We start from the raw sequence: 22,578 nt of genomic DNA, 5'->3' as shown, positions 1-22,578 counted from the left end.
ACTGCTCTGAGTCACCCTCAGAGACTCCCTGGAGCCTCCTCGACCCCAGTCAGAATAGAATGTAAAGTGGTGTGTTCTATTGAGAGTTGGTGTTTAAAGGCCAAGTTGGATTCAATTCTGCTTTGCGTTGGGAGAGAGAATCAGCAGGCCCACCCCTTTGCGTCTCCACACAGAATAACAACCCCTTTCAGTGATGTCAGGAAGGAACAAGAAGAGGTGCTTTGCTCAGAGTGAAAGACCATATTCTTCACTATCCGGTGAGTTATTGGCTTGAGTGGAGGGCTTATTGCAGTCCTCTGAGTAGATTTATTAGAGGCTTGATCTTACGGAGTTCCTCACCCAGCTCAGATCACACTGCTAGGTGATAGACATCTTTCAGGCAAACAGGTGACTCAATCAGTTGCTTGCCCTACATACAGTGATTAGCACAGATAGGGAGCTCACTGCCCCAGTTTGGCATTGACAGTGAGTGCTCTCGGGGGTGCAAGACTTATGGTTTTAAAACCGAAGAACTCTCAGTGCAAAGCATCAGTCCCTGGAGAATTATGAACAGCCCTGTCAGGAAATGGATCAGCAAGAGACGGGGAGGAGACTGAAGGAGACACATGCATCGCCCTCTCACACTGTTGTCAAAGGAGTGACTCTCTGAGAAGGGATGATTTCGGATGCATACAAAGTGACTTTTATTAAGATTCAGGTGGTGGGATCTGGGAGAGACTCTCGGCATTGATTTCCTTGTTATTACACTGGGACTTTCCCAGTGAACCCATTTGCTGCCCTGCTATCTCCACAGTGGCAGCGTTCATTGACGCTTGTACATGGTGCCATATTGGGTGCTGGTGACCTTTAGTGTTTTAAGTGTGACCCTGGGCGAGTGGTATCTATATCACCTGGGAGCGCGTTAGAAGTGCAGAGTCTTCTAGACCTCCCCAAGTCAATCTGTGTTTTATCACAATCCTCAAAACGTCTCTATGAATAGTCTAGCATGTGAAACCCTGCTTTAGGGGTTTAAAGAGAAGCAGGAGAGGCTTGTCAAAAAGAAACTTAAATAACAACGGAGTACAGAATGATCAAGTATAAAAATGTGGTCTGTAATACTCAAAGTCATCACTTGTTTTTGTCCTGGAGCATCGTCAAAAGAGGTTTTGAGGACAGCCTTGGCTCTTCTTACAGATGGTTCGTCCACTTTAGTGCTAAGATAGAGCTACCTTCTCCTCAGGCAGGGACTCTGAGGAAGCACACAATTTCAAATGCAAATGGTAAAGTCTCACCACCTCTATAATTTCCCACACCTACCCTTGGCAAAATCATCAGCACAAGAATTTATTTAGCTTTCCTCATGCACCAGAAACTCTTAATGCTGTGGTACGGTAAGTCAAAGTAGTTATGCTCTTGGATAGGTGGGGGTAAGGGTGTTGAACAAGGATAGTAAGGGGAGTGTGTGAAGAGGGAAGGAGGCCATTGCTGGGATAGAATGCTCATCAGGATTCACTGGAGGCACGACATAAATGACCCTGGAGAATAGAGGCCAAAAGGAAGTGAAGGAGCAAGCCTGAGACCTTGTAGAAGAGAACGCGATACAGAAGAATATCGTGGTGTCTTGGTTCAGAAGCAGCTTTGCTTGTCCAGAAAAATCTAGGACATTTCTGTAGCTGGAGGGAATCTCAGTGTACTTTTGATTTGCATGTAACTCGTAGTCAAAAATGTTAAACTTAATTTTCATGTGCTTTTGACTATTTCTATCATTGTCTGTTCGTGCAACCACTTAATGTTTGAATTATTTCTTTTCTGTGATCATTTAAAAAATTCTTTATGTATTCCTCTGCTGTCATTTTTTATTCTGTTTTGTAGCCTGTCTTTTTATTGCTTTCCCTTCTGCTATGGAACCCTTTCATTCAATGGGATCCTGTCTCTATTCTCATTCTAGTTTTTTGAGCTTTTGGAATCCTAGGTAGAGAGCCATCACTATGCTTATACATATTTTTATCATTTCTTTTCTTTCTGAGATTATAATGAAATAACATCTCTTCTCTGTCCCTTTCCTCCTTCCCAACCCTCCCATATACGCCTCCTGCTCTCTTTCAGATTCATACTCTCTTTTTAAATTAATTGTTAAATGCTTATATTTGAAGTATTTTCCCTGTTTTCCTTTAGTAGTTTCACAACACTAAGGCCTTACATTAGTGTTTTTGTTTATCATGAATTGTTTTTTGTCAGGTGAAACATAGGGATAGATATCATTAATGCTGGTGATAGAGTGGGTGGATGGGTGGGTGATGATAAGTGTATAGGATATACAGTATATAAGGATGGGAGGGGCCCGAAGAGGAATGGAGGAGTTTCATTCTTCTATATGTGAATATAGAATTTCCCTAACACACTTGTTAAAGAAGATTTTTCCTGATGCGTTATTATTTTTATCTTTATCTGGAATCATATGACTGTAGCTCTGTGGGTTTATTGTTGGAGTCTTTGTTCTGTTTTACTGGTCCACCTGTCTGGTCTTCTCTCAAGACCATGTTGTCATTTCTATGGTAACTTCGATCTTGTACTTGGATACGTAGTGTCCATTTTACATACGTGAGAAATGTTAGTAGTATACTTAATTAGAAATGGAATTTCAGGGCCATGGTTTTCTTTATATACACTTGAAATCTTGATAAAGGACGCTAGAAAGATTACTCAGTGGTTAAAGTACTTGCTATTCAGAGTTTAAATCGCAATGGAAATACCAGGTGAGCCTGTGCTCTGTATATAAATCCAACCCAGAAGACAGACTGGATTCCTAGAGCAAGCTGACTAATATAACTGTCCACGTCACTGAGCTCTGAGTTTGACGTGGAGGATTTGCCTCCGTTAATAAGGTGAAAGCTATGGAGGAAGACACATCACACCAACCTCTGAACACATGCCCGTGAACACACATGTATGTGTATACACACACATAAATGTGTACCCACACATGCAGAAACACTTATATAGAGACATGCACACCACATACAAACACACAATTGGAAAAATAAAACAAAATAGAACATTGATAACTAAGTATAAAAATATTCTTTTTAAAGTTTGTATAAAATTTTTCCATGTGGTGTGGCTATTTCATGCTTACATTTTTTTAAAAGATTTATTTATTTATTATATATGAGTACACTGTAGCTGTCTTCAGATACGCCAGAAGAGGTCATCAGATCTCTTTACAGATGGTTGTGAGCCACCATGTGGTTGCTGGGATTTGAACTCATGACCTCTGGAAGAGCAGTCAGTGCTCTTAACCGCTGAGCCATCTCTCCAGCCCTCATGCTTACATCTTGATAGTACATTTTTGAAACATTTTTGCTGTTTAATCTTACAGATGAAAAATAGAATTTCTGTATCTTAGAAGGATTTTTCAGTTTCCTTCCTTTTTTTTTGTCTATTTTTTTAATCTTTTTTTTATTAACTTGAGTATTTCTTATATACATTTCGAGTGTTATTCCCTTTCCCGGTTTCTGGGCAAAAATCCCCCTCCCCCCTCCCCTTCCTTATGGGTATTCCCCTCCCAACCCTCCCCCCATTGCCGCCCTCCCCCCAACAGTCTAGTTCACTGGGGGTTCAGTCTTAGCAGGACCCAGGGCTTCCCCTTCCACTGGTGCTCTTACTAGGATATTCATTGCTACCTATGAGGTCAGAGTCCAGGGTCAGTCCATGTATAGTCTTTAGGTAGTGGCTTAGTCCCTGGAAGCTCTGGTTGCTTGGCATTGTTGTACATATGGGGTCTCGAGCCCCTTCAAGCTCTTCCAGTTCTTTCTCTGATTCCTTCAACGGGGGTTCTATTCTCAGTTCAGTGGTTTGCTGCTGGCATTCGCCTCTGTATTTGCTGTATTCTGGCTGTGTCTCTCAGGAGCGATCTACATCCGGCTCCTGTCGGTCTGCACTGCTTTGCTTCATCCATCTTGTCTAATTGGGTGGCTGTATATGTATGGGCCACATGTGGGGCAGGCTCTGAATGGGTGTTACTTCAGTCTCTGTTTTAATCTTTGCCTCTCTCTTCCCTGCCAAGGGTATTCTTGTTCCCCTTTTAAAGAAGGCGTGAAACATTCACATTTTGATCATTCATCTTGAGTTTCATTTGTTCTAGGCATCTAGGGTAATTCAAGCATTTGGGCTAATAGCCACTTATCAGTGAGTGCATACCATGTATGTCTTTCTGTGATTGGGTTAGTTCATTCAGAATGATATTTTCCAGTTCCAACCATTTGCCTACGAATTTCATAAAGCCGTTGTTTTTGATAGCTGAGTAATATTCCATTGTGTAGATGTACCACATTTTCTGTATCCATTCCTCTGTTGAAGGGCATCTGGGTTCTTTCCAGCTTCTGGCTATTATAAATAAGGCTGAGATGAACATAGTGGAGCACGTGTCTTTTTTATATGTTGGAGCATCTTTTGGGTATATGCCCAAAAGAGGTATAGCTGGATCCTCAGGCAGTTCAATGTCCAATTTTCTGAGGAACCTCCAGACTGATTTCCAGAATGGTTGTACCAGTCTGCAATCCCACCAACAATGGAGGAGTGTTCCTCTTTCTCCGCATCCTCGCCAGCATCTGCTGTCACCTGAGTTTTTGATCTTAGCCATTCTCACTGGTGTGAGGTGAAATCTCAGGGTTGTTTTGATTTGCATTTCCCTTATGACTAAAGATGTTGAACATTTCTTTAGGTGTTTCTCAGCCATTCGGCATTCCTCAGCTGTGAATTCTTTGTTTAGCTCTGAACCCCATTTTTTAATAGGGTTATTTGTCTCCCTGCGGTCTAACTTCTTGAGTTCTTTGTATATTTTGGATATAAGGCCTCTATCTGTTGTAGGATTGGTAAAGATCTTTTCCCAATCTGTTGGTTGCCGTTTTGTCCTAACCACAGTGTCCTTTGCCTTACAGAAGCTTTGCAGTTTTATGAGATCCCATTTGTTGATTCTTGATCTTAGAGCATAAGCCATTGGTGTTTTGTTCAGGAAATTTTTTCCAGTACCCATGTGTTCCAGATGCTTCCCTAGTTTTTCTTCTATTAGTTTGAGTGTGTCTGGTTTGATGTGGAGGTCCTTGATCCACTTGGACTTAAGCTTTGTACAGGGTGATAAGCATGGATCGATCTGCATTCTTCTACATATTGACCTCCAGTTGAACCAGCACCATTTGCTGAAAATGCTGTCTTTTTTCCATTGGATGGTTTGGCTCCTTTGTCAAAAATCAAGTGACCATAGGTGTGTGGGTTCATTTCTGGGTCTTCAATTCTATTCCATTGGTCTATCTGTCTGTCTCTGTACCAATACCATGCAGTTTTTATCACTATTGCTCTGTAATACTGCTTGAGTTCAGGGATAGTGATTCTCCCTGAAGTCCTTTTATTGTTGAGGATAGCTTTAGCTATCCTGGGTTTTTTGTTATTCCAGATGAATTTGCAAATTGTTCTGTCTAACTCTTTGAAGAATTGGATTGGTATTTTGATGGGGATTGCATTGAATCTGTAGATTGCTTTTGGTAAAATGGCCATTTTTACTATATTAATCCTGCCAATCCATGAGCATGGGAGATCTTTCCATCTTCTGAGGTCTTCTTCAATTTCTTTCCTCAGTGTCTTGAAGTTCTTATTGTACAGATCTTTTACTTGCTTGGTTAAAGTCACACCGAGGTACTTTATATTATTTGGGTCTATTATGAAGGGTGTCGTTTCCCTAATTTCTTTCTCAGCTTGTTTCTCTTTTGTGTAGAGGAAGGCTACTGATTTATTTGAGTTAATTTTATACCCAGCCACTTTGCTGAAGTTGTTTATCAGCTTTAGTAGTTCTCTGGTGGAACTTTTGGGATCACTTAAATATACTATCATATCATCTGCAAATAGTGATATTTTGACTTCTTCTTTTCCGATCTGTATCCCCTTGACCTCCTTTTGTTGTGTGATTGCTCTGGCTAGAACTTCAAGAACTATATTGAATAAGTAGGGAGAGAGTGGGCAGCCCTGTCTAGTCCCTGATTTTAGTGGGATTGATTCAAGTTTCTCTCCATTTAGTTTAATGTTAGCAACTGGTTTGCTGTATATGGCTTTTACTATGTTTAGGTATGGGCCTTGAATTCTTATTCTTTCCAGGACTTTTATCAAGAAGGGGTGTTGAATTTTGTCAAATGCTTTCTCAGCATCTAATGAAATGATCATGTGGTTTTGTTCTTTCAGTTTGTTTATATAATGGATCACGTTAATGGTTTTCCGTATGTTAAACCATCCCTGCATGCCTGGGATGAAGCCTACTTGATCATGGTGGATGATTGTTTTGATGTGCTCTTGGATTCGGTTTGCCAGAATTTTATTGAGTATTTTTGCGTCGATATTCATAAGGGAAATTGGTCTGAAGTTCTCTTTCTTTGTTGGGTCTTTGTGTGGTTTAGGTATAAGAGTAATTGTGGCTTCATAGAATGAATTTGGGAGTGCTCCATCTGTTTCAATTTTGTGGAATAGTTTGGATAATATTGGTATGAGGTCTTCTATGAAGGTCTGATAGAATTCTGCACTAAACCCGTCTGGACCTGGGCTCTTTTTGGTTGGGAGACCTTTAATGACTGCTTCTATTTCCTTAGGAGTTATGGGGTTGTTTAACTGGTTTATCTGTTCCTGATTTAACTTCGGTACCTGGTATCTGTCTAGGAAATTGTCCATTTCCTGCAGATTTTCAAGTTTTGTTGAATATAGGCTTTTATAGTAAGATCTGATGATTTTTTGAATTTCCTCTGAATCTGTAGTTATGTCTCCCTTTTCATTTCTGATTTTATTAATTTGGACACACTCTCTGTGTCCTCTCGTTAGTCTGGCTAAGGGTTTATCTATCTTGTTGATTTTCTCAAAGAACCAACTTTTGGTTCTGTTGATTCTTTCTATGGTCCTTTTTGTTTCTACTTGGTTGATTTCAGCTCTGAGTTTGATTATTTCCTGCCTTCTACTCCTCCTGGGTGTATTTGCTTCTTTTTGTTCTAGAGCTTTTAGGTGTGCTGTCAAGCTGCTGACATATGCTCTTTCCTGTTTCTTTCTGCAGGCACTCAGTGCTATGAATTTTCCTCTTAGCACAGCTTTCATTTTGTCCCATAAGTTTGGGTATGTTGTACCTTCATTTTCATTAAATTCTAAAAAGTCTTTAATTTCTTTCTTTATTTCTTCCTTGACCAGGTTATCATTGAGTAGAGCATTGTTCAATTTCCACGTATATGTGGGCATTTTTCCCTTATTGTTATTGAAGACCAGTTTTAGGCCGTGGTGGTCCGATAGCATGCATGGGATTATTTCTATCTTTCTGTACCCATTGAGGCCCGTTTTTTGACCAATTATATGGTCAATTTTGGAGAAAGTACCACGAGGAGCTGAGAAGAAGGTATATCCTTTTGCTTTAGGATAGAATGTTCTATAAATATCCGTTAAGTCCATTTGGCTCATGACTTCTCTTAGTCTGTCGACATCACTGTTTAATTTCTGTTTCCATGATCTGTCCATTGATGAGAGTGGGGTGTTGAAATCTCCCACTATTATTGTATGAGGTGCAATGTGTGTTTTGAGCTTTAGTAAGGTTTTTTTTTTATGTATGTAGATGCCCTTGTATTTGGGGCATAGATATTTAGGATTGAGAGTTCATCTTGGTGGATTTTTCCTTTGATGAATATGAAGTGTCCTTCCTTATCTTTTTTGATGACTTTTAGTTGAAAATTGATTTTATCTGATATTAGAATGGCAACTCCAGCTTGCTTCTTCCGACCATTTGCTTGGAATGTTGTTTTCCAGCCTTTCACTCTGAGGTAGTGTCTGTCTTTGTCTCTGAGGTGTGTTTCCTGTAGGCAGCAGAATGCAGGGTCCTCGTTGCATATCCAGTTTGTTAATCTATGTCTCTTTATTGGGGAGTTGAGGCCATTGATGTTGAGAGATATTAAGGAATAGTGATTATTGCTTCCTGTCGTATTCATATTTGGATGTGAGGTTATGTTTGTGTGATTTTCTTCTCTTTGTTTTGTTGCCAAGACGATTAGTTTCTTGCTTCTTCTAGGGTATAGCTTGCCTCCTTATGTTGGGCTTTACCATTTATTATCCTTTGTAGTGCTGGATTTGTAGAAAGATATTGTGTAAATTTGGTTTTGTCATGGAATATCTTGGTTTCTCCATCTATGTTAATTGAGAGTTTTGCAGGATACAGTAACCTGGGCTGGCATTTGTGTTCTCTTAGGGTCTGTATGACATCAGTCCAGGATCTTCTGGCCTTCATAGTTTCTGGCGAGAAGTCTGGTGTGATTCTGATAGGTCTGCCTTTGTATGTTACTTGACCTTTTTCCCTTACTGCTTTTAATATTCTTTCTTTATTTTGTGCGTTTGGTGTTTTGACTATTATGTGACGGGAGGTGTTTCTTTTCTGGTCCAATCTATTTGGAGTTCTGTAGGCTTCTTGTATGCCTATGGGTATCTCTTTTTTTAGGTTAGGGAAGTTTTCTTCTATGATTTTGTTGAAGATATTTACTGGTCCTTTGAGCTGGGAGTCTTCACTCTCTTCTATACCTATTATCCTTAGGTTTGATTTTCTCATTGAGTCCTGGATTTCCTGTATGTTTTGGACCAGTAGCTTTTTCCGCTTTACATTATCTTTGACAGTTGAGTCAATGATTTCTATGGAATCTTCTGCTCCTGAGATTCTCTCTTCTATCTCCTGTATTCTGTTGGTGAAGCTTGTATCTACAGCTCCTTGTCTCTTCTTTTGGTTTTCTGTATCCAGGGTTGTTTCCATGTGTTCTTTCTTGATTGCTTCTATTTCCATTTTTAATTCCTTCAACTGTTTGATTGTGTTTTCCTGGAATTCTTTCAGGGATTTTTGTGACTCCCCTCTATGGGCTTCTACTTGTTTATTTATGATTTCCTGGAATTCTTTCAGGGATTTTTGTGACTCCTCTCTAAGGACTTCTACTTGTTTAATTATGTTTTCCTGGAATTCTTTCAGGCATTTTTGTGATTCTTCTCTGTAGGTTTCTACCTGTTCTCTAAGGGAGTTCTTCACCTCTTTCTTGAAGTCCTCCAGCATCATGATCAAATATGATTTTGAAACTAGATCTTGCTTTTCTGGTGTTTTTGGATATTCCATGTTTGTTTTGGTGGGAGAATTGGGCTCCGATGATGCCAAGTAGTCTTGGTTTCTGTTGCTTGGGTTCCTGCGCTTGCCTCTCGCCATCAGATTATCTCTAGTGTTACTTTGTTCTGCTATTTCTGACAGTGGCTAGACTGCCCTATACGCCTGTGTGTCAGGAGTGATGTAGACCTGTTTTCCTGTTTTCTTTCAGCCTGTTATGACGACAGAGTGTTCTGCTTCCGGGCGTGTAGTTTTCCCTCTCTACAGGTCTTCAGCTGTTCCTGTGGGCCTGTGTCTTGAGTTCACCAGACAGGTCACTTGCAGCAGAAAAGTTGGTCTTACCTGTGGTCCTGAGGCTCAAGTTTGCTCGCGGGGTGCTGCCCAATAGCTCTCCTCGGCAGCAGCAACCAGGAAGATCTGTGCCGCCGTTTCCGGGAGCTTCAGTGCACCAGGGTTCCAGATAGCCTTTGGCTTTTTCCTCTGGCGTCCGAGATGTGTGTGCAGAGAGCAGTCTCTTCTGGTTTCCCAGGCTTGTCTGCCTCTCTGAAGGTTTAGCTCTCCCTCCCACGGGATTTGGGTGCAGAGAACTGTTCATCCAGTCTTTTTCCTTCAGGTTCCGGCGGTGTCTCAGGCAGGGGTCCTGCCGCTCCTGGGCCCTCCCCCACGGGAGCCCAGAGGCCTTATACAGTTTCCTCTTGGGCCAGGGATGTGGGCAGGGGTGGGCAGTGTTGGTGGTCTCTTCCGCTCTGCAGCCTCAGGAGTGCCCACCTGACCAGGCGGTCGGGTCTCTCTCCCAAGGTGTCTGGGAGCAGAGAGCTGCTGCGGGCGGGGATCCGCGGGTGTGGGAGATTTAGAGATTCTTAAATACTCAGAGAAGGCATTCCATCTCTGAGATCATGTGGAAGGCAATTTCTACTTTTTCTTCTATTTTCTCCATTTAATCTCCTTTTAAAAATTTATTTATTTACTTTACAACCCAATATTAGTCCTTCCTCTCCTTCTAGTATCCTGTCAGGCAAGCCCTCCCCCCATCCCCCCTTCTTTTTTGAGAAGGAGAAACCCCCCTCTGGTTGTCACCCTCTCCACTAACTCCCTACACCCCCAGTCCTGCACATCAAGCTGCTATGGGACTAGGTAAAACCTCTCCCACTGAGGCCAGACAAATAGGTTGGTTTAAGGAATGCAGGATAGATTTAATCTCTTAATATCCACATATTTTATTTGAAGTTTGCGTTGGATGAAAGATGGGAGTCCCAAAATTCCGATTTTTATCTTTTATCATGCTATTCTCTTATTTTATTTACGCAGTAAGTATCTGCTTATTAAGTAAAGGTGACTAGAGTGGAGCCAAGTGCTCCTCACGTCCTGTAGACTTCCGTATCGGCGCTACCTTCTCGGTTGCCCCTTCTGCCTGCTCTGTCTGAGTAGGCGCTACCATCACACTTTCATTATTACCTGATACCTCTTTACTCTTATTTCTGAATTTTGTTTCTGTGCTCACCACCTTTCACTGAACTTTAGAATCATCCCACCCAATTTACATAAAAGTTCCGCCATGTTTTATTGGAATCGTATGTGTGCCTTTTAAGTTTAATTCAGAGAACTTACAATACTTACTCTTTTTTTTAAAAAAAAAACCTATTTATGCTCCTGTTTTTAATAGTTTTAATCTAATCAACTAAGGTCTTCAGCATTTTTTCTATCAAGTTTATTAATAGATGGTGTGCCCTTATTGAAAGGAAAATAGAAGAACAACCATGTTCTCATTTCTGATTTTCCTCCTGTTTCCCCAGTTGGGAACACTTTTAATTCACTGGATTCAATAATGAGGAAAATGAGGACCAGTAAGCTTGGGGGCAATGTTAAAAATGATCCACCTCAGGTATCAGATGGCCGGAGGCCCTGGCTCTGGCTCCATTGCTCTTAAGAAACATCATGCTGTCACACATTGCTTCTTGGGGAAAAGTATGTTTTCTCGGACTGGCAAGAATGAGATTTAGAATCTAGGGCAGAAAATGTTTTCGGAAATACCTGCTTCTTTGACTCCTGTCTGTATCCTTATATTTTATTCATAAAGATCTCCAGAAAGGCTTGCCACCCTTTCTGTCCTCTGATTACTGCTCCTTCCTTTACACGAGGTAATTTCTACATTTCAATTCCATTTTCCTACAATTTGAGCATTGCTTTGCATTTTGACTTAAGGCTGACACTAAACCTTTAACCACTAAAATTTCATTTTAATTTTTTTCCTGTAACTAACTTCTATCTGCCTATATAGGTCTACATACGTGTGAAAATGCTGTTTTTGTTACAGGAGGATGGTGGGTTACCCTCCGAGGCTCTAGTCTAGAAGCCGTTAGCCTGGTGTTATTTGGAACTCGGTCGTGTGTCATCGATGTCATTAGAAGCAATTCGCAACAGATTCAATGCAAAGTCCCACCTAGGGTAAGAAGACTCTTTGCTATTGTAATACCCAATAGTAACCTGTAAGCCCCACCCACCCAAGGACCAGGCAACTTCCTGGGATACTGGGAGTTGTAGTTCTGGGAATATAACAGATGCCCCATAGGGAAGTATGGTGGCCTATGGGTTTGTCTATATAAACCACTATAGCAAGTGTCTCAGGGCTGGGAAGTTTCAGAGAGTGGTGCATCTCTTGGTCAGTGTTTAATATTTAATAAAGATTGATTCAAGTTTTGCCCAAAATGGTGAAATTGGTTTTTCTCTGGTGAATCTGAGGATTAACACTAGCTCCTTGTGTGTAGTTGGTGACTATAATTGATTACCAAACAGATTTTAACACATCCACTCTGAGAACTAAAGTGACTAATCCAAACTTGTCATCCTAACAGAGTGCTTGTTTTATTTTTGTATCGTTTATTTTGCTATGAAAAACAAACAGAGCCCTATATTATAATTAGTTTCAGTTACTTCCTTAAACAAACAAGGCAACTCGGGCACCCTACTCTCAATATTGGTTCTATAGAATAAGCAAAAAGACACATATTTTTGCTGTCTTTTTGTTTATTGATCAAACAAGTTGCATGCTTTAGCAGTTTTTATTTTCTGGCAAGTTTGTAGAACATAGAAAAATTTAGAATACTCGATTCTTATAACTATTTCCTTAGTTACTGCGTACTATTTTATTTGTACTGTGAAAGCAGATACCCTGGGCTGAAGAGATAGCTGTTGTTAAAGTGTTTGTCTTGCAAGTATGAGGACTTAATTTTCATCCCCAGCACATAAGAAGATCAGAGTGCTGGTGTATGCCCGTAATTCCAGAGCTGGGGAGGCAGAGACAGGCTGATCTTTGGGCCTATCTGGCTAGCCAGAATCCTAATCAGAAATTTCCAAGTCACAGTAGGACACCCTGTCTCAAAGTAGAAGGTGAATAGTTCATGAGGAATCCCTGATCTCTGGCCTCCTTGTAGACACATACATGTTTGCATATGCAACCTCTCTCTCTCTATGAATATATACACAACCCTACATACAAGCCCACACACATACCCTCATACACAAACCAGACAACACGAATAAGGTCCCAAGTTCCCATTTCCTTATCAGTTCTGTCTTGTGTCCATTGTCTAGTGTCTTTCTGTTCCCTTCCTTGGAGTGGTTGGCCAGGGTCACATCCACTGCCACACTCAGACTTATTAGGGCTGCCTTGGTGTCCTCATCATTCTTAGCAGCTTGTGCCTCAGAGAGTGATTGAGCAAACATGCCATCAGAGAGAGAAAGAGAGAGAGAGAGAGAGAGAGAGAGAGAGAGAGAGAGAGAGAGAGAGAGAGATCGTTCAGAATTCCAATTGATCACAGGCTCTACGACTTTGGTCATCCAGTTCCTCAAATACCATGAAAAGCTAGTTTTTACATGCAAATAGCATGCGACTATAGTATATAGCTGTACTGTAATTGTTTGACTGGTCCCTCTTATCAGGTGTTTAGATAATTTTTAGATCTCCTCTATTACAAGCAAAGGCTTTAGGCCTTCCTAACAATTATATTTTGAAGATATTTTTCCTGGACCCATGCATCTAAGTTTTAAAGTAGATATAAAGTTGTGTTGTCTACAGTTCTTTTCTGGCTTATGTGCTCAGTATCATTGTGTGTTTGATTTCTGGTGCTTTGGTCAACCATGGGTGCTATTTTCCCAGTTGTAGTCACCATTTAATGAGTGAAATTTGAACTCTTTGGGTTTCTTTTACTATAGAGAATACACATTAGGAAACAAACTTTAAATTTTGGACAGAGTTAATGTATGAAAAGATACAGTGGAAAGAAGAACAATCATGCTCTCCTTTCTGTTTTTCTTCTTCTGTCTCCCTGTTGGAAACACTTTCATTTCTTTGAATTCAAATTGCAATAATATTTTTTGTTTACATTATTATAGTTTTTAAATAATGCTGGTATAAACAAAGGGTATAATTTTTCTTTTAGAGTTCTTTGATTCTCCCTCTGTAGTGTCTTTTTTCCCCTTAAGTCTTTCTTATAATAGAAGCCCAACATGTTTTAAATGAATCTCCTCATGTTCTTACTCTGTTTACTGAAGCTCTGTGTCTTGCTTTGGTCTAGGTTGGGTGTATCTTGGTTTATTTTGTAGACTTTATTTTTGTTAGTTCCTTGTTTTCTCTTACTGATAGATTCAATGTTTCCTAGAGTTTATATTTTCTGTGTAGACTTTTAAAAACTCTTTGATAGTTCCATCCATGGATGTGACATAATTTGATAACATTCACCCACTACTACTTTCCCTTGACTCTATTCTATTTCCTCTGGATTTCTTCTTTTCAAGTTCCATCTTTTAGAATCCACTGAGTTTAATTATGGTTTCTTGAATGAGTATAGGGTGGGGATTTACTTAGTAGAGCACGAGAAAGTTAACAGTAACTCCACCACAGAAGAAAATGACTATCACAATCTCTAGCAACCATTAACTACCAGTATCTCCTCAGCTAGGATAGAATCCTTCTGAATCACTTCTCCCATCTCTGCTGGAGTGGTGATACACTCTGTATGTCTTATGCAGGTAACCGAAGCTTCTGTAAGTTTTCATATCACATCTAGATGGCAGCATTCCATAACACACCTCCTCATCCTTTGTTCTTACATTCTTTCCATGGTCCTTTCCTCCATATTTCTAGGGTAAAGGGTAAAGAACGATGTCTCCTTATTTTGATTATTATTTTTTTTTCTGTGAGACAAAAGCCTTACAAAACACAACACAGGAGGAAATTTTCTGAATATTTTCACTTCTGAAATCAATCTCACATACAATGGATAGTTTAGCTAGATATAAACACTACTGAAAACACCTTTCTGACCAGAAACAATTACTGTGTGAAGTATACATCACTCTTTCTTACATTTCAGGGCACAGATAATATTCTTCAATACTGAATTTGTTTAAGTTCTTACCTCCCTGTAGGAGCTGAGGAAATAGATTCAAAAAATATATTCTATGATAAGCACCATTTTTTGGCTTATTATGTTTATTCTCAAACCAACCAAGATTTAAATTCTGAAATTGATTTTCAGGGGAAAGATGGATACACTGTGAATGTGACTGTGATCAATGGGGACCACTCCACAGTTCTTGCCAGAGCATTTACTTATGTCTCCTCTTTAAATCCAGTGATTGTGTCTTTGAGCAGAAATAGAAGCAACATAGCAGGTAAGATACATGTTACGTCAAGCCCATTTTTACTGTAGAGCTTAAAAATCAATTAATGGACTATGGATTTGGATTTACTATTTTATCTGTTTTGTTTATCCCAGCTAGCCTGAAGCTCTATTTTATAGTGACCTTGAACTAACAACACTTGTTTCACTCTTCTGTGAGTTAGGGTTATAATCATGCAAAATGGGCTTATTCTATTACAGATAAAAATATTTTCAGGTTACCTGTCAAAAATTAATCTTATATCTGATTTCTTCTCTGTGAAAATGGGACTATTTCCTCATGAAAATGATGTGAATATTGAATTAGTATTCAATAAATATTTATTGAGCAGGTAATTTGTATTGCTACTGCCAATGTATAGATACATAATAGACTTCAATTCTTAGCAGTAATTTATGGCTTTAGTTTACAGACAGGGAAACTAAGGAATAGAATCTAAGTAACCCACATGTACTTTTAGCAAGTAATGAAGCTGAGATTTAAATACCAACAGTCTAAATATACCAAGCACTCAGCTACTTACAGTGGAATATAGGTTTTGGTAGTAGGTTCAATTGTGGCAGTTTAATAGTTATAGAATAGGTACCCGGAGTAACCAAAGTATTCTTGGTTTTTGAGATTTTCTGTATATAAAAAGGATTATAAAAGCACTATTCACATGAAATAGTGTAACCTTTATTTGAAACTCATATGTTATGATGGAATAGAATTATAATGATTTCTTTTTGTTAAAATATAAGACTAACTATAGTAGCTGGCAACAGCTCTTTCTGGTTAATTGATTGCCAGATGGCAGAGTTTTTGGTTTATTAGAAAAAGATCATCCTGGTTTCTGATGCAAAAGCTTGAACTCAGTTTTCTGGTCCTGTTCTCACTTTCTGAAGCTCAAGTGTACACAGATAGAGTTATCTACCCTTTCTTCAACTTACCAGTATTCTTCAGCTTAGGTAACACTGAAGAATTATCTGCCTCTAGTGTCCAAAGTCTCTAAAATGGTTCAGATTATTTCCAATGAGGTAGAAAAAGGGACTCACAGAGACTGGACTATCCATCAGAGCACATACATGGGATGGAACTAGACCATGTACCCAGACGTAACAGATGTGCAGCTTGGTCCTCATCTGAGTCCCCTAACAGCAGGATCAGGGCTGTTTCTGACTACATTGCCTACTTTTGGATCCCTTACCCTAACTAGCCTCCCTTGTCTAGCCTCAATAGAAGATCTGCCTAAATCTAATACAATGTGATAGGCTAAGGGGGTTGATATCCATGAGAGGCCTCTCCTTTGAGAAGAAAGGGAGTGGGGTTGAGAAGAAGGGAGATGAGAGGGAGGAACTTCAAGGAGAGGAGGGAGAGGAAGCTGTGATTGGGATATAAAGTAAATAAATACATTAATTAACAAAATCAGTATGTGCATATGTGCATGTGTGTGTATGTGTAGGTGCATGCATGTGTATGTGTAGGTCAGAGAACGACTTCTGGGAGTCAGTTCTCTCCTTCTACCACATGACTCCCAGGGTTACACTCAGGTTGTCTTGTTGGGTGGCAAGTGCATCTACCCCACGAGCCATCTCACCTTCCCCTACTGACATGACTTTGACTACCTTTGACAAGCCTTGAGGCTAAGGGTTGTTTATGTGTCCCTTAAACTCTTGTGTCTTCATCATGGACTTAGTACATATTTCACTTAGAAAGAGTTGAGATAAGGTGTTTATGATATGCACACCCTTTCTTCTGCAGAGTTGCTGGTTCTACCAAAACGCTATTGAAAGCAGAGGGGGAGCTTGGACTTGCTTTTTCTAATACTTAGTTATGACACCTTGATGGCTGAGGCTTCCTCAACTTCAAATGCCCATTGTATTTCATCTGGGCAGTAGATGACAATTAGCTTCATCTGTATACTTGACAAAAACCTAAAATCACCTGTAATACAGAATGTCAGATGAAGAATTGCCCAGATCAGATTGCCCCCTGGGCATATATGTGAGCTATTTCATTTTCTTTAAAACTTTTATTTTCTATTTCATTTGTACTTATGGGTACCACATGTGTCCCTGTTACCCATGAAAGTCAGGAAAGGGTATCAAATTTCCTGAACTGGAGTTATGGGTAGTTCTACAGCACCATATAGGTGCTGGGGACCAAACCCAGTTCCTCTGTAAGAGCAGCAAGTGCTCTTAACCACTGAGTCCTCTCTCTAGTCTCCTGTGAGGCATTTTCTTGATAGATAATTGATACAGCAAGGTTCAGCTAGTTGTGGGAGGAGGCATCCCAAACGTGGGTGGGCCTGGGGTGTACAGGAAAGAAATAAACCAGGAAGGGCAAAAAAATCAGCAGCGTTCCATGGTCTCTGCTTCAGTTCCTGTTCTGGGTTCCTGTCTTAGGAGTTCCGGCCTCAGCTTCCCTTCATGATTATCTCTAACCAAGAAGCCCAGGAAGCCCTTTCTTCCTCAAGTCGGTTTCAGTCAATATTTTGTTACAGGGACATGGAACAGCCTGGAACCCTGTGGAAAGATCAAATGGGGTGATGGCATAAAGGTGCTCTGAGGGTGATAAACTGTTGGAATTGTGCAGTGCACTCTGGAGATGTAGATTTTTGCTTTTAGCAGCACAAAAGTAGAGGCAGAAGAGGAGAACACAGGACACTGTTTTCAGGTTAGGAAGGCAATGAAACCCCCAAGCTACTTAACTTGCCTTTACAGGAATAAACATTAGCAAAATTGCCTCAGAAATTTTGCATTGTTGATGCCCTTGAAGTTTTAGGCTGTACTTCTGTTAAAAGAATTGTTAGGAACTTCATAGAAAAAGGAAAGGATAGCTGTTAAAATTCTTAGAGAATTATATACAGGCCTGACTTTATTTCATCATAAAAGATGTAGTGATTGATGCCAAAGGTTAGGAAATAAATGTACTATTCTTGACACAGGAGGTGAGATTCTGTTCCTTGGGATGACACTGATGGTGAACTATACAGATCTGAATGTGCAAATCTACATTCAGAACACTTCTGCTCAGGTCCTTGCAAAGACGGCATGGGGACTGGAGGTGCTGTTGCCTCCGTTGCTGCCTGGCATCTATGTGATTTCAGCATTCATCAATGGAATCAGCATTCGTTCACAAGGGTAAGGTCGCCACTGTGGTTGAGTTCTGGTCTGTTTGACGGACTAGCTACTCATCTGGGAAATTCAACTTTGAATTGTCTGCAAAGTGAGCTGATACAGAAATGAGAATTACAAACATATGAGTGAGACTTGAAGCCTTGAAGATAATTCACTCCTTAGACTAATGGAGGGGACATGTAGGGCTACTTGTTGGAGAAAAGGGAAATGTCTGGCAATTGTTTGAGGTGGGATTGTGGTGGGAGGTTGTGACTAGAGAAGGTAAGCCTTTGGTAGAACACTTTAATAAGACTGTGTCTGAGGCTTTGAATAAGTGGTTTATAATAGTTGCGTAAGCCTCACCTTTACCTCTATACATTGAAATCCCTCTAGATTTTCTTAAGAAATTCTCTCTCTCTGATCTAGGAAGTATCTAAGCTGTGTCATACTGAGACTGATGAAGCCATATGAGCCTGGCCCAGGACAGCGCCCCTCCCTTTTCTCCATTGCTTCTTCTTTATGAGCAAGACCACTGATACTTGTTCTTTATCATTTCTCCTCCCTCTACAAACATCTCTCCCTCTCTGCTTTTGCTCATCTCCGTGATATTTCCTAACACCACCCCTCTTCTCCAGGGTTGATCTCCACATCCAGTACCTCACTGAAGTTTTCAGCATGGAACCTTGCTCCGGGTCTCTCTTGGGTAAGTGATCCTGACATTGTACATAACATATCCAGCTAGTTGTTTTTCCCAATAGTCAGATTTCATTCCCAGAATAATGATCTAGTGAGGTCAGAGCTTCAGGGGCCAGGGAAAGTCTCCTGCAACATTTTTTTTTTTACATTATATGTACCAGGAGATGAGGGAGAAGTCTTCAGTGTCTCCACTTTCCTCCAAGGATTAAAAACAGAAGAAGAAAAATAGAAACACAAATGTAGTGTGGGAAATGTAAGAACTACGTAGAATGTTACATCAGATACTAGAACAAATGGCAAGAAAATGAAAGAATTTAAATTTTCACTCGCATAGAAGTTGACAGAAGTATAGCCATCTAAGACATACAAATGCATTCTGAAATTTGGTCTTAAATATTAAAAAAAATACCAGTTTGGGGGTTTGAAGAGATGATCAGTGATTATGAGCACTTGTTGTTCTTATAGAGGACCAGGTTCAGTTCCCAGCACCCACATGGTGGCTCATATTGGCCTGTAACTCCAGTTCTAGAGGATCTGTCACATCTTCTTCTGTCCTCCTTGGGCACAGTATACAGTGGTACACAGACATGCATGCAGGCATAATGCCCATAAACATAAAATGAAAAAATAAATCTTAAAAAGTATTCTTGTGAGCGTTTTCATATCTGAGTATTGGCCAAATGATCACATTTAACCATTATGATATAGGTGTGTGTGTGTGTGTGTGTGTGTGTGTGTGTGTGTGTGTGTGTGTGCGCGCGCGCGCATGCGCACGTGTGTCTGTCTGTCTGTCTATCTGTCTGTCTGTGTATAAGCACATCCCCAGTAGGCATGTTGTTGAGGTCAGAGGTTAACTTTCTCTTTTCATCATATGGGTCCTCAGGAATTAAACCCTGGTTGGCCACCCTCCCTTTACACAGAGACCTTTAGCTGCTGAGCCTTTTAGCTGGCCAGAGTATTAGCTTTTAATTTGTGTCTTTTATGTCTACGCTTTAGGTGGAACTATCCTCAGACTCTCAGGAGCAGGACTGGGCAGAGACCCAGCTCTGATTCGGGTGCTTGTGGACAACTGTCCTTGTGATACTGTGAAGTTAACAGAAGTGAACATTTGGTGTGAGACTCCCCGAGTCATACTACCACCCAGAGCAGATGTCCTCACTGTCCCAGCATCTGTGGAGATCTGGGCTGGCAACACTTCCTTGGTGGGGAAGGCCTTCATCTTCACATATGAAGCTGCAGCAACTCCAGTGGTCACTGCTATGTGGGGTGAACTCATGAACAACAGTGTAAGGTTTTATGTGGAAGGAAATAGCCTCTCCGACTCAGTCATTCTTTTGGGATCCTTGAAATGTGACCTTCAAGTGCAATTGTTTGGTGATAACATGAACCTGTCTGGGTGCTCCCTTCTTCTCCACAGTTTGGAAGCTGGGGTCTATGCTCTCCAAGTTCGTCACAAGAGGATGGGGTTTGCCAATATGTCTGCAGTGCCTCAGAAGTTTGAGCTGTCACCCCAGATTATTGACATCTTCCCAACACATGGTTCTATATGTGGTGGGACAGTGCTTACTGTGAAGGGCACAGCTTTCAGGTCCAGAAGGAGGTCTGTTCATGTTGACCTTTCAGGTCCTTTTACTTGCGTGATTTTGAGTTTGGGAGACCACACAGTCCTATGCCAGACCAAGTTTGTGGGTGATCAGTTTTCTGAAACATCACTGGCTCTAAACATCACAGTTCTGGTCAATGGGCTGACCAGCAAGTGTGAGGGGAACTGTACTCTCTTCCTGGAGGAAGCAGCAACTCCTGTTGTGGATGCTTTGACTATAAGTATCAGTGGCTCTCTAACCACAGTGCTGATGAGAGGCCAGAGGTTAGGCTCTGCTGGTGAGCCAACAGCCTTTGTGGATGGTCAACTTCCTTGCCATACAACTTTCTTTAATACCAGCTATGTGGCATGCCAGATGAGAGATTTGGCCCCGGGGTTCCACTATCTGTCAGCTGTTCGTACAAGTGCTGGATATGCTTGCCTCAATAGTGTTTCTAGAAACTTCTTCGTTGTGCCTCAGGTGTTCGATTATTTTCCTAAGGATTTTAGCATCCATGGTGGAAGTCTCTTGACTATAAAAGGCACAACCCTTCGAGGATGGAAAACTACATTTGTCTATGTTGGCCAGCAGGCTTGTCTAACAGTGAACATCAGTTCTGAGTTCATCCAGTGCATTGTTCCCGCAGGAAATGGCTCTGCTGCTCTGGAAATAGATGTAGATGGAGTTTTATACCACATGGGATTTGTTGACTACAGCAGCATCTTTACCCCAGAATTGCTTTCTGTTTCACGGAGTCATGACATCTTGACCTTTACAGTGGCCCGGATCTCAGGGGCTGCAAATGTTGACATTCTTATTGGGACGTCACCGTGTCTAGATGTTGCCGGTAACCGTACGATTCTCCGGTGCATGGTCCCTCTGCTTCCTGCTGGGGAGTATGCTGTCACAGGTTATGACCACAGCAGAGGATGGGCCTCATCTACTCTCATTCTCGTGCTGAGAGCCACTGTGACCTCAGTGACTGAGAACTATGGTAAGTAGAGAGTATAAGACAGAATATTTTCTCTATAAAGTGAACTAATTGTTACTCTCAGTTTTGGGAAGAAGGGTACCCACATTACTGTAGAATAGCCAGAAGGAGGAAGAGGAGAAGGAGAAGGAGGAAGAAAAGGAAGAAGAGGAGGAGGTGGGAGAGGAGGAGGAGGAGGGGGAGAGGAGGAGGAAGAGGAAGGAGGAGAAAGAGGAAGAGGAAGAGAAAGGAGGAGGAGGAAGAGGAACGAGGAAGAGGAGGAGGAGGAAGAGGAGGAGGAAGAAGAGGGAGGAGGAAGAGGAGGAGGAAGAGGGAGGAGGAAGAGGAGGAGGAAGAGGAGGAGGAAGAGGAGGAGGAAGAGGAGGAGGAAGAGGAGGAGGAAGAGGAGGAGGAAGAGGAGGAGGAAGAGGAGGAGGAAGAGGGAGGAAGAGGAAGAGGAAGAGGAGGAGGAGGAGGAGGAAGAAGAGGAAGGAGGAAGAGGAGGAGGAAGAGGGAGGAGGAAGAGGAGGAAGAAGAGGAAGGAGGAAGAGGAGGAGGAAGAGGGAGGAGGAAGAGGAGGAGGAAGAAGAGGAAGGAGGAAGAGGAGGAGGAAGAGGAAGGAGGAGGAAGAGGAAGAAGAAGAGGAGGAGGAGGAGGAAGAGGAGGAGGAGGAAGACCTCTTAATTTCTTATAGTCACAGTGCCTTTTTCAGGCTTGTCTTTGTGAGGTTTCATTTCTTTATCTTGATTTTTCATCAATCAGAGAAATTCCACATATTCCCAAAGTATTTGAGCTTATTTTAGTTTCATGCATCCACTTCATTGGACAAGTATTTTAAATTTAGTACCAGTCGCTAAAGCTCATTGTGTGATTCCATAAGAATATAACTGTGTTCACCTATTTTAGACATATGCTGATTTGTATTATTTAAAACACATTCATAACATTAAGTCTTGCCACTTTGTAATGGTTCACAGGTGAATTCATACTCCACCCATCATAGGCCAGTGCCATAGTACGAGTATGCTGGTTAAACTTAAACAAATACTTATTTTCTATTTTATTTGTATGTATGTGTGCCTGAGTATATTTATGTACATCCCAGGCACTCAGGGTGCCCATGGAGGCTGGCAAAGGGCATCAGATCTCTAGACACTGCCATTATGGGTAGTTGTGAGCTGCCCATTGTGTGTGCTGTAACCAAAGTCCAGTCTTCTGGAAGGGGACTGAATGTTCTTAATCCCCGAATTATCTCTATCACTTCCAACTTTTATTATTTTTCTTTTAGTACATGGACATTTGTTTAATTATTTAAAAAAATCCTGTTCACTTACTTTGGAACATAATCATGATTGTGATTTAAAAACATGGAGAAAATCATTCAATCCATAGCGTTGGGGTAATACCCATAATATCTCTTAGACG

The 22,578-nt window shown here is 41.0% G+C and overlaps 1 protein-coding gene across 1 annotated transcript in view; it reads left to right on the top strand.

Annotated features, from left to right (window-relative positions):
* Pkhd1 (PKHD1 ciliary IPT domain containing fibrocystin/polyductin) overlaps positions 1-22,578 on the top strand; it is a 490,001-nt gene that overhangs the window by 57,582 nt on the left and 409,841 nt on the right. The window contains exons 28-32 of the mRNA XM_087568149.1: positions 11,439-11,569; positions 14,662-14,797; positions 17,733-17,928; positions 18,540-18,607; positions 19,597-21,177. Of these exons, the coding sequence (XP_087424275.1) occupies positions 11,439-11,569; positions 14,662-14,797; positions 17,733-17,928; positions 18,540-18,607; positions 19,597-21,177 (2,112 nt within the window). The remainder of the gene's footprint in view (positions 1-11,438; positions 11,570-14,661; positions 14,798-17,732; positions 17,929-18,539; positions 18,608-19,596; positions 21,178-22,578) is intronic.

This window comes from Rattus norvegicus, chromosome 9, assembly GCF_021556685.1.
Source record: "Rattus norvegicus strain SHRSP/BbbUtx chromosome 9, alternate assembly SHRSP_T2T, whole genome shotgun sequence".
Lineage (NCBI taxonomy): Eukaryota > Metazoa > Chordata > Mammalia > Rodentia > Muridae > Rattus > Rattus norvegicus.
The sequence above is the reverse complement of the archived record's forward strand: the minus strand, read 5'-3'. Positions and strand labels throughout refer to the sequence as shown.